This window comes from Cryptomeria japonica, chromosome 4, assembly GCF_030272615.1.
Source record: "Cryptomeria japonica chromosome 4, Sugi_1.0, whole genome shotgun sequence".
Lineage (NCBI taxonomy): Eukaryota > Viridiplantae > Streptophyta > Pinopsida > Cupressales > Cupressaceae > Cryptomeria > Cryptomeria japonica.
The window spans coordinates 462,558,170-462,571,386 of NC_081408.1; the positions used below are offsets into that span (position 1 = coordinate 462,558,170).

At 40.2% G+C, this 13,217-nt stretch overlaps 1 protein-coding gene across 1 annotated transcript in view; it reads right to left on the reverse strand.

The window, feature by feature from the left end:
* Positions 1 to 512: 512 nt before the first annotated feature.
* LOC131077354 (insulin-degrading enzyme-like 1, peroxisomal) overlaps positions 513 to 13,217 on the reverse strand; it is a 266,966-nt gene continuing 254,261 nt past the window's right edge. The window contains exons 25-26 of the mRNA XM_058014835.2: positions 1,467 to 1,589; positions 513 to 1,286 (exon numbers count right to left, since the gene is read on the reverse strand). Of these exons, the coding sequence (XP_057870818.2) occupies positions 903 to 1,286; positions 1,467 to 1,589 (507 nt within the window). The 3' untranslated portion in view covers positions 513 to 902. The remainder of the gene's footprint in view (positions 1,287 to 1,466; positions 1,590 to 13,217) is intronic.

Sequence of the window (13,217 nt, forward strand, 5' to 3'; positions counted from 1 at the left end):
AAGCTAGAATCATTGCGTTAGCAAGAACAGAAGAACCATTATACATGGTATTATAATCAATATTTATTTTCCTAGAAGCAAGGCCATAAAAGGGACTAATTGTTATAATCAGAGTAGCCAGAAACTCCTGTGTCCCTCCCTAGGCACAAGTATCCCTGTATCTGTTCCTGTATCCAAAATGGATACATATTCGATATAGCCCAGATACACGTCGAATACCATACCCACACATGCCCAAAAACCCTTGATTTCCAATCATGCTAGATACTATGTGATTTGATTTTTTAAAAACTTGATGTAAATCTTCCTAAATTTAATTTTAAAAAACTTCATTCATGCTTCTTTTTAAAAAAAAAAAATTGGTATAGACAAAACCTACACCAAATGAGAAAGACAAATGAAATGTTTTGGGTTATCTTCCAATGCAACTCTACTATTTTTGCATATTGTAAAATGTTAAATCAACTTATCATTATTTGTGTAGCAATTATGTGTCTATATTGCTCTTGAAGTAATGAAAATCTCCTCGAATAACTTAAAAAATTGCGTTAAATATATGTGTATGTGTTTTTTATGAATGATGCACCCAGCCGTATCCATATTGGGGGTTGTATCTGTATCTGATACCGTATCTGTTTCCATGCAACTTTGGTTATAATCTAAGGAATGGCAAGGACAGGAGCCATTATACATGTGATTAGAATCAATATTTATTTTCCTGGAAGCAAGGGCATAAAAGGGACTAACTGTTATAATTTAAATACCTTGCCCTGAACATTTTTGCCTTGAAAAACATGGTGACCCCTTGCTTTTCAACACTGGATTTACCAAGGACTGACCAAAATGAACATATAATTGAAGTTAATAGTCTACATAGGCTATTGTTAAAAGTTGAAATGCAACTAAGAATAAACATGATTGACTCCACTCCTTAATGAGCCAAACAGTGCTTGAGACCTTTTAAAGTTGTATATGTCATCTATTTTCTCACAGTGAAATTCCTTCAGTTCCTTATTTAAATCTGCAAGCTGATCTGAAGGAACAACCTCAACATTCTCATCTTTTAATGCTTCACTATCCACAGTGTCCTGGGCAACTTCTTTGCCATTAAAAATAGCATGTCCATTGGAAGATTTTTCAGCATACTTAGCTATTTTATATTCTGCAACGTGAGAACTTCCATATACTTGCAAACTCAATTTTCTTCTTTCAGGAGCCCCCAGTTTAATATAGGTATTGAAAAACTCTAGTAAGTCTTCCTTTGTCAATTTCCTCAGTACTGCAACCTGATCCAAAGATCAACAAGTATATGAAAAAAGACATCTGAACAAAGAAACTAAAACTCCAAAACAAGAGAGTTTCATTCAGCTTTGATAATAAAAGAAAAAAAAAGCTCTAGAAAAATGTTTATCCACCTCTTAATTTAGTCCATACGTGAAACAAGATAATAAGATGGTATTGCATACCTCAACTTCTTTTCTGTCAAACTTCAGGGTACCATCATCAATTTCCCTCCAATAGAAGCGTGATTCTTCCCGCAAATTTTTGTGTTTCTCGAGTTTTGAGTCAATTAATGCATTCACATTTGACTGAAAGTAAAATTGCATTTAGTTTATTTAAAAATAAATTCATTCAAATTGTTCAAGTCTATCCAAATTGCTAAAACATAGTACAGAAACATTGAGATTCCTTAACTGGTAATGACTAATGCAAAAGGAACTTGTAACCAGAAATTTGGTAATGACATAGCTACTCAGACATTCTAAAAGGAACTTGCAACCAGAAATTTGCACATGTACTGAAATAGAAATATATGATTCAACACAAATGGAGATATGCAAGGTCAATTTCCAATTGATTCAGACAGAGCAAGGCAAGACAGTAGATATGCAAGAAGGCACAGTTTAAGGAGTGTATCCTATCCTACAAATAATGGCATGGCTCATATGCAAGTGGTACCACATGTAATGGTTAATTTCCTTTGAAAATAATATGATTGTTCTGATTGTTCCTAAACAATGTTCACATTTCAAATGGACAATTAACTTTACATGTCCAGGATGCCAATTTGGTAAAGAATAAACACACTTCAACTAGAGCCACATAGCACTACTCCTCAATTTTAGTTGCCTGCATAGTAACACCATTCAATTGAAGCTCAAGAATTTTCAACAAACCTAAGATATTTTTAGAGGGCTGAACCTATTGGACCTGGCCTAACAATGTCAGGTCAACACATTGACTGTGACATCAATCCATATTTTTCTCACATTAACAATATTTTCTAGTTTGTATGCTTTGCAAAGCATGTAGATTTAGCGAATATTGTAGCGTTAGTGCAGCAGCGTTCCATTGGTGCCCCTACGAAAACTCATTTTCAGACCTCTTGTGATGTAGTTGTCAGTTAATCCTCAAGTTTGCATCAGGTACAAGTCAACTGTTTTCCTTGCAGTTAGTATTCAAATACATTTGTCCTATAATGGTCCTAGTTAGTCACAATTTTGTAAGATGAAGATGATGTTCAGGGGCAAATCAGAGAAGAAAGAACTGATTAGAACATAAGAAGAATAAATAGGATTAAGGTGTCATGTCCCCTCCTTGATCGTTATATACATCCTAAATGAAGTAATTATTATTATTAATTAATATAATAATAACAACGAATTTCTATTTGGAATTTATTTATTTATTAAATATATTATTTAATTAATATCTATTAATATTTATTACTAATAATATTCCTGAAATATTCAAATAGAAATAAATAATAAAACTATAATAATATAAATAAATAAATAAGTAACAATAAATATAATATTTATTAAGACAACTAAAATGGAAGGAATCTGAACATAGACAGTGTCCAAGATAATCAAAAGCGATTAATGAACATTGGATCGACATCCAAATTAAGACGTTCACTGTTATAGGGAACTATGTGATGTCCCCATCTTAGAAAAGCTAACCTTTACCAAGTATATGGTCTGGAGTGGCAGTCCCGAATCTCTAAGTAGTTATAGTAGGAATAGAGATTGGAAACCGTGAAGTCTTATAAATAAGATGGTTTCCTCATTATTAGTCTTCTTATCCACTTTAGAACATAATAAAATCAAGAAGAACGATAGAACGACAACATCAAAATCCTCAGTAAACGTAAGTATCCAGTCGCCTTGATCAGAACAGTCAATGATGTAGAAGTCGATATAATTATTCGATTAATCAAAAGTATATGTGGCGGCAACACTCACCTTGTGAAGAGTTGAAATATTCAGCGATGTTTATATCTTTGTCTACAATATAAAATGTCCATATTCAAGCCTATGTTAAACATAAACTAATATCCTTATCAGCGATTAGTAATTATGAATGGGTGTGTTGACTTTTGTACACAAACCCGATATGGATTGATACAGTGATTGGAAGTATTATGGAATGATGCGATTAAGAATAGACGTGAGTCATGTCCTTTACACGTGACTCCGCATCCCAAGCACGAGATATAAGAAGGCAGTTCTATCATTCAATTCAGGAAGGTGGAATTGGTATTTTCTTCTTTATAATATAGTTCGGATTGCTCTAAGGAGCAGATTGCCATTAAGGCACATTGAAGCTGCATAAAAGATAAAGGCAGAAATCAGCAAGGCAACCAGACCTTGCATATATTTATTGTCATATCTGGAACAACAGTCCATCATTGTGTGCAAGCAATTAGGAACTGCAGATTGGAAACTGCTACGGTGGGTGTAGATAGGTAAGGGATGTCACAAATGTATATGTAAATGAATATAGTTAATAAATATTTTAATATATATATTAATGAATATTAATAATGAATATTTTAATATATATATTAATGAATATTAATAATGAATATTTTAATACATATATTAATGAATATTAATAATGAATATTTTAATACATATATATATATTTTATTTTTTTTGAATAAAAGGGTAAAAACTTTATTGAAAATCAGACACAAGAATTACAAAGAGAACCAGAGCCCCGAGGCCCCAGAGAAAAAACCACCAACCCAACCTCAGATCATTCAGCTTCAAAAACCCTCCATGTCCTCAATGAAAATCTTCTGCAAGTCCTGACAGTAATCCCCGGAGAGATGCTCCCAACCTTCAACTTTCCAATCGCTACCATGTTCCGAGGCCCACTTGGCCAAACAACCAGCTGCTCTATTCCATTCTCGAGGGATGTGAATGAAAGACACCTGCTCCATTAAAGAGCTAATTTGGAGAATTTGCTGGACAATCCCTGCCAACTGCCATTGAATCCCACTCACCTTCTGCTCAGTCAACAAGTTAACAACAATTTGTGAATCTGATTCACAAATCACCTTCCTTCGACCCAACACCCAAGCTCGCTCTAGTGCATGGAGAATCGCAAATCCCTCCATAAAATTATTAGACTGCCATCCTTTATGCACCGAAAAGAGGAAAACAACCTCCCCCCTACTATTCCTGCCAACACCACCTATTCCAGCAGGGCCTGGGTTACCCCTAGATGAGCCATCAATGTTAATCTTGATAAACTCATCCTGAGGGGGTATCCACCTTCCCACCTTATGCACCTTCTTCATAGCCCGTCTACCTCTCCTAACACAAGCAGAAGCCGAAGACACCTCCTGCAGGCCAAGCCTACTCACAATATCTGCCTCATCTCTACCCAGTGGAAAACTCACCTCACATTTAGCTTCCACTGTCTCCCGGATCATAGCAGTGATCCTATTCCAAACAATTTGACCTCACGAAAGATCCTCCTGTTCCTTTCGAGCCAGATCTGCCACAGAATGAAGATGGGCCCAATATACCAGACAGTCTGGAGGAAGGAGGAAAGGATAGGAGGTCTGCCCAAACTGCTCTAGAACTCCACCAAAGAATCTGCATGGACACAAGGATGCTTCCACACCCCCTACCAATAGTGCCAAATAAGTATAGAGAAGGGGCATCTAAAGAACAGGTGTGAGGAGTCTTCATCCCCATTACCACATAAAACACAGATAGAGGGCCCCAAGAATCCCCGCTTGCGAATATTGTCCCAAGTTAGACATCTATTTAAAGCCAAAGTCCAAGCAAAGCAGTTACACTTCGGCCAAGAGGCATTACTCCACACCTGTTTCCACCAGTTCACCTCTCCTCCCTCAAGTCTTCGGTTCAACAATTCCCGGTATCCACTAGCCACAGAAAAAAACACCCTTAGGATTTGGAGACCAAGCAAGCCCATCCCTACCCTCGAGAGAGCTACAATGTCTACTTGCCAAAATGCCATGTAACTCCGCACACTCTTCCTCCATCCCAACAACCGGCCACTCATTAGGAGCCTTCCATCGCTCCAAGTCCAGCCAACCACACCTATAAACAGCCTTGAAGTCACTCACCCTTGACCATCCCGCCTCCAAAAACCTCTGACACAAATTCCCCAAGTTAGGAAACTGATCAGGGATGGGAGGGTATCCATCCCAAGAGTCATTCCAAAAAAAGGACCTCTTCCCCCCTTCTGCAAATCCAAAAAAGTCCTGCCTTAATGAGAGAAGCCCCCTTCTTGAGAGTATACCAGATCGATGAGCCCTTTCCCTCAAGCAGATATCTAGGGATTTCCTCCATTGGGATCCTCTGCATATATTTGTTGGCCAAAATCCTAGCCCAGCCTCGATCCTGCTCAACACACCACCTCCAGTACAATTTAGCTGCAAGAGCTTCCCCAAAAAGAGTAGACTGCCTTAAACCAAGCCCCCCCGACTGCTTCCGGCTACACACCAGATCCCAATTAACAAGACTCCATTTGGAAGAGGAGAGATTACCTGCCCATAAGAATTGCCTAGCCAGAGAATCCAAACCCTTCAAGAACCACTTAGGAGCCACTTGAAGCATACACCGATAGATTGGAAGAGCCTGAACCACCGATTGAATCAATTGAACCCTCCCAACAAAGGATAGCCATCTATGAGTCCAGTGATCAACCTTCGAGCGAAATTTGTCCAAGATACCTGCCACGACTCTCTGGGAGGGTTGCCAGGAGAAATAGGAATACCCAAATAAATCAAGGGCAGGGAACCAACTTGGAATCTCAAGATAAGAGCAATCCTCCTTTGAATAGTTTCAGGAGTGTTGAAAAAGAGGATAGAAGATTTATCCTCATTGATCAACTGGCTTGAGGCCGCAAGATAAACATCCAGAACCTTACGTAGATTAGAAGCTTCTTTGATCCTAGCTAGCCCCATAAGGGTCGTCTCATCCACAAACAACAAATGAGACTGCGGCTGCAAGTCATTACCCCATCTCCAACCCTGAATAATACCCAACCCCACATTATGCTTAATCAACCTCCCCAAACCCTCAACTAAAAGAATGAATAAATAAGGGGAGAGGGGGTCCCCCTGGCGGAGACCCCTAGAAGCACCGAACAACTCAGTACGGTCTCCATTGATAAGCACAAAGAAAGAAGTAGACGTAACACAACTCATAACCCACTGGATCCACTCATCAGCAAAGCCAAAAGCCCTGAGGATCTTTTGAAGGAAGGACCACCGAACTCTATCGTACGCCTTAGCCATATCCAGTTTGATAAACATAGCTTTTTCCTTGGAGGTAGCCATAGAATGAATGGTCTCCGTAGCGATGACCACACCATCCAGAATTTGGCGCCCATCCACAAACCCACTCTGCTCCTTAGAAATAACCTGCCCCAGACACTTCTTCAAGCTATCCGCAATTAGCTTAGAGATGATCTTGTAAATCACATTGCGGAGAGAGATAGGGCAAAATTGGCCTAACTGGTCGGCCCCATCACACTTGGGGATTAGAGCAATGAAAGTCACATTCAACGCCCGAAGCATCTGCTTATTCCTCTGGGACTCCTGACTACTTCCAATAACTCCAACTTGATAATATCCCAGAACTATTGAAAGAATTCAACCGGGAACCCATCCGGTCCAGAAGCTTTGCCTTTCCTCATGTTAAAGACAATCCTCACAAGTTCTTCCAACAAAATAGGACACAGAAGCTGCTCATTCATTTCCCTCGTGATAACAGCAGGAATGCAAGCCAGAACTCTCCTCCACTGTTTCCCCCTGAGAGTCCTCCCTGAAGAGGGACTGGAAAAACCGAAGCAACTCCCTAGATATCTCCTGCAAGGATAAGCACTGCTCGCCTCTATCATTAACCAGAACCGGGATGGAATTTCTATGTCTCTGTGCTTTCACTAAGTTGAAGAAGAAAGTAGTGCTCTTGTCCCCCTCCTTCAGCCAATCAATATGAGCTCTCTGCTTCCAGTATATTTCTTCCCTAAGCTCCCATTCCTCAACCACCTTGACAGCCTTGACTTCCTCCCTAAGCAAGTCCTCAGACAAACCATGCTCTCTGACAACACTGGTGATCCCATTAAGCACATCTTGAGCAGCTTTCTTCTCATGAAAAATGTTCCTGAAACTCTGTCGGTTCCACTGCTTGAGCTGACACTTAACAAATGGTGGTTGCTTGGCAAAAGAGTACATGGCAGTGCCAAAGGCCGGCCTTCCTTTCCTCCACCACTCTGCAACCAGAGCCTACAAAGTAGGGTCCCGAAGCCACATAAGTTGGAACTTGAATGAAGGTGAGCGGGCAGCTCGAGCCGAAGAAGACACCAGCTTGATGGGCCAGTGATCCGACCCCCTCCAGTCAAGAATCTCAGAACTCGTGGACCACCCCCCCCCAATCCAAAAACTGGACACCAGAAAACGATCTAGCCTCTCTGCAATCCAATGCTCTCCCACCTTCCTATTGTTCCAAGTGAACAAACCATTGCCAGGCTTAATGTCAACTAGTTGCAACAAGGATATACTATCCTGAAAAAGGAAAGAAGAAGGTTTCAACCGCATAACACCCCCCTTCTTTTCACTCAACTCCAGGATGGCATTGAAGTCTCCTGCCATAATCAAAGGATGAAATGGGGCCAGCCTTCGCATACTAGCAACATGAGACCATAAGTTTTGCTTACCCTGAAGACCAGTGGGAGCATAGATGTTCGAAAACAAGATAAATTCCCCAGTCTCAAGACTAGATATCACTCCGGATTACAAGGATCTGGAGGTAGCCCACCAGACAGGGCGAAACCTTAAAGGGTTCCAAAGACAGGCCACCCCTCCCAAGGAACTAGCTGCACCAACACATTGACACTCGCCTCGCCCCCACAGCTTTGGCACCAGACCCAACATACTCTCCACTGAAAGTTTAGTTTCTTGCAAGAATAGGACATCAAGTGAATGATTCCTAATCAAATCCCGAACAACTTTTTGTCTAGGGCCACTGTTCAAGCCCCTTACATTCCATGAAAGCACAATCATTTTGGAGGATTGGAAAAGTGCGAATCCAAACTCTTTACTGACCCTGACTCAATCAAATTCTCCCCCATCAATTTGATCTTATCCATATCCTTCTTTCTGCCAACCTTTGAGCTCTTCTCTGAAGCACTTTTCTTAATATCTTTCTGGTGAAGTCCCAGGTGAACGGAGGACTTATTACTTTTAGCCCCAACTGGTTCCAATTTCAAAGCTATCGGAGAGCCCTCCCCCTCAACCACATTCACCTCAGAACCAAGATCCAACCCCAACTGAACCCTTACTGGCTGGTCCATCTCCATTTGCTAGCTTCCAACCACTAGTAGGGCCTGGGTAGAATCCTCAACTACACTTTCCGGAACCCCTCCTGATACACCTTGATACATAAGAGTTAACCCCGAGTTTACTTCCTGATGACTAAGGTCATCCAAGACCTCAAATCTGTTAAAGGTATCCTCTTCCTGTCTCTCCTGTAAGGGCCTCTTTTGTCCTCTCTTCCTGTTCTTTGTCTTAACTGAGACAAAACCATCCGCACCCTCAACCTCGACCGACATGGCAACTTCCCCTTTCTCAGTCCTAACTAAGTTCGGGTCAGACTGCTGAGGTTGTCGCACCACCGGTTTGTATCTAGGGCACTTGCGCTGTAAGTGACCATACTCATGACACAGCCAACAACGAAATGGTAAAGCCTCATAATCTAATTGTTGAACCCAAGAATAAGAGCCTGCGCACATATCTATAGCATCTAGTAAAGGTTTACTAAGATCAATTTCAACACAGATACGCGCAAAGGTCATTACCTTTCTCCCCAGGGTTTGCGGTGAGGATCCCACTAGCCTCCCAAGCAGAGCAGCAAGCATCCTTAGCACATCCTCACGACAACATTCTACTGGAAAACGTGGTAACCGAACCCACACTAGAACCCTATTTGGGAGCTCCTCTGAAGGATTAAACCCCACATGCCAAGGCTTGATGAATAATCCCACTTGGTTGAAAAAATACGAGCCTCCTTCAAAGACCCTATTGCGATCCTCCATGCAGTTGAAAGAGACCATGAAATAGTTATTTGCCAGCAACATAATCTCCATTTCCCTTTCCGGTGCCCAAGTCCTCTGCGCCCAGTTTTCCAAAAACTACAAGGAAACCCTCATCCCCAAAAACTTGCATTATAGTGAGTGATTTGAGAAATATTCAATGTCTTCAGCTATCATCTCCGGAGGAATAACCAGCTTAGGCCTCTCATTGCATCTCTCCAGACAACCATTAATCTTCCCAATGCGAGAGCTGCGAGCACTCCCAAACCCCGAATCGGAGGAGAATAGATTATTGTTGTAAGTCTTCATACTCTAAAGTGGGGGTTTCGAGCCCACCGCAACACAGAAATCCATGGCTGGAGCACCCTGCGAGGCCTCACCACCAGAACTCGCCATCTGGGCACAAAAAAAAATAAAAAATAAAACAAGAGGGCCAATGACCCACACCCCTAAGGGCCCCTCACAGAGGCTCAGCACCCTAGGCAACTCCCTTCCCACGCACCTGCAAAGAGAGGGCCCGCTGGAGATCTCTGTCAGACGGGACTGCCCCGGGCCGCAACGGTTTAGAACCCCACCCCCGCGCAGCCTCCACCCCTCACGGCAACCCCACTAACCCCCGACCCCCTGCACTTCCCTCCCCCAGCACGAGCCTGCACCTGCACCTCTCGCGAGCTAGGGCCATGAAACCCTAGCTCAGCTGCCTGCGAGCCTTCGCACAAACGCCATCCTCAATCAATATCGAGGTGAAATATGAATCTCATCATTTTAATACATATATTAATGAATATTAATAATGAATATTTTAATACATATTAATGGATATTAATAATGAATATTTTAATATATATTAATGAATATTAATAATGAATATTTTAATACGTATATTAATGAATGTTAATAATGAATATTAATGAATATTAATAATGAATATTTTAATACGTATATTGATGAATATAAGTAATGAACATTTTATTACATATGTTAATGAATGGTTCTTAGATGTTTATAAATACATCTCAATGAATAGTTAGGAATATACGTTAATGAATAAATATGAATTTTGGATAATGGATATTTCGCTGAATATATGTCAGGGAATACATGTTAAATTAGGAATATGTAAATGTGGATTATGGAATAGAAAATGGTAATAAATTGTAAAATGTAATATAAATGTGATTACATGATGGAGGCTATAGGGAGGAAACTCCCTTAGTCTAATGGAGGGATTATGATAATCTCTGGTAGGCAGTATATATACTGAATATCTATATGCATATATATGACTTGGTTGACTAAGTTCGTCCAAGAAGAGACGGATCTGGCCGGTCCCCTCTGATGGACTTGGATGATGAGATGCATCATCCAAGGCAAGGAATTGACATATGGTCTTCCTTGGATGGCTTGGGTGTAAGAAATTACACCTAAGACAGGAATCGAATTAACCTTCGATTTCCTGGATGGCTTGGGTGTAAGAAGTTACATTCAAGACAGGAATTGAATTAACCTTCGATTTCCTGGATGGCTTGGGTGCAAGAAATTACATCCAAGATAGGAATCGAATTAACCTTCGATTTCCTGGATGGCTTGGGTGTAAGAAATTACATCCAAGACAGGAATCGAATTAACCTTCGATTTCCTGGTATGGCTTGGAACCAAGATGGGTTCCAAGAAGGTGAGCTTCACAAGCCACCTAAGGACATGTCCTGGTGCTGCACTCGTATCCTTTTTAAGAATTGTGAGCAGTGTTAATTAAGTATTTTAAAGTTAAATTGCAAGCCAGATTAGTTATATATATATATATTTGTTGTATTCTAACAATCTGTTTTGCAGGAAAGTGATCTCTAACTACCAGGGACATTACATAAGGCGTAGGTGTATTGTGCCAAGGACATAGGAATATTGGCAAAAGGTCATATGAACTCTGCCTTTGAAAGCAATCAGTAGAAGTGGTAGACACCACAGATCCGGACCCAAGGAGAAAAGTTTGAGTAAGATGCAAAGTATTAGTACCAAAATTGCTACCAGTATGAAACTTTGAATTCCACATTAAATTTTTAGTTAATATCCTTGATTAGCCAGGTTATCCTTGTCATTTTGTCAAGCTATCAGGTCATGGCCTAGATTGTCTACTAACTGTGTTTGCAAATCAGTCATGGATAAGGGATGTCAATCTATGATGAGTCAAACTTTTGATGGTTGAAGGCTCCAAGATGAAATAGAAGACAATGCATCAACGAAGGCTGGAAGACAAGGACAATGGGAGGGAATAATGTAACATCTTTTCAGCATTCTGTTCAAGCAAGCCAATGTGAGCAACAATGCTATGAAGGAAAAGCAGTTAAAATGACTATTTCAAGAGAAAATGGACTCATCCAAGGTTAAGTTGTTACACCTTTCAAAAGGCTTAGCTGGGTTAAAATGGCAATGGCTGCAGAAATGCACAAGGACAAAGCTAAATGTCAACTAGGTATGAAATTGCCCTTTGTTAGTCGCAATGCCAAGGTGAAAGGGTGATTTGAATGGTTACATGGTTGAAAATGCACAACCAGCAAAGAGGAATGTAATGTGTTAAGCACACATTTGTAATGGTTGAACCAGGTTAAAAACATGATTCAAGTACTTGAGTCATTGAAAATTTGCAACCAACTTGTATGATTACAAGTCTCAAGTGAATTCACACTTTATCCTTGGTGTTACCATCCTAAAAATGCAACTCAGCTGGCAGTGGAGTGCTGAAAGTGTTACCAGAAATGAAAGAATTGAGGAACAATAGATTTTTCCTTACGGCTTAGCCAAGCAAAAATGGTGACTATGTTAGCAATCATGCCATTAAGCCATGCAAGCAATGAAGGCATTTTAAGTGTCAAGTCATTATCGCATTTCTTGTCTGGAATTAACACTCTAAAAAGGTGATTCAACTGGTCATGCACTCCTAAAACTGTGCCCAATCCAATGGCAAGTTAGAACATAAGTTTTAAGTTTCGTTTCTCCTGTGGCATCACCACTCAAAAAAGCCAATGCAATTGGTAATACTTAATACTCATCAAAAAATGCAACAGGGTTTAAAGTTGGCCAAGAGAAAATCTAAAATGCGTATTTGCAATATCGAAAAGCAAAAAACACTAAGGTTTTATGACGCCTTTGTCCCAGTCAGCCAATTGTAGGAAGATAACAAGAGTTAAATCAAGGCATGCTACATAATCAGGTGTTTATCCATTTAAATCACAGAAAAATCTTTGTCCCAGGTGTCAACGGCAGAGTACAGTCTTATTTCTTTGTTTTTGCATGTTTTAAAGGTAGATTTAAGGTGCCAAAGTGGAGTTTATTTAAGCTTGAAAAGCCATAGTCAGAGTTGAATTCAGAATTTCATTAGGTTTCTGTCATAAATGCAAGATTTGGCTCAAGTACCTAAGTTTTATCATAGATTGTTGCTGTCAAGGACTGAATTTTGGTGTCAAGATGATCAAATCAGAGAGCCACTATCACAAAGGGTTTCATAGTTTCTGCTTCAGCAAAGACACTCATTTTTAAGTTATGTCATTACATCAAGAACCTCTTTCCAAAATTCTGATTTCTCAGTAAACATCAAGCTCGTTTTTGAATTTCTTATGAAGTCACAGAGAGTAAGAAGTTACTTTCAATAATGGAGTTACATTAAAAAATCATTGTGGAGTGCAGAACTTGCAAATCCAACAGTTCTTACCATGTCAAAGACACCGTGTTAGGGCATATAAATATTCTTGACTTGAAGCTGGGCAAAAGAGTGAGAGCTGGAAGCAATTAAGTGGTCAAGTTAGTGGATAGTAGACTCATCCAAGCTGCTTCCTTTCCTGTTACAGTTTAATCTCTTGAAT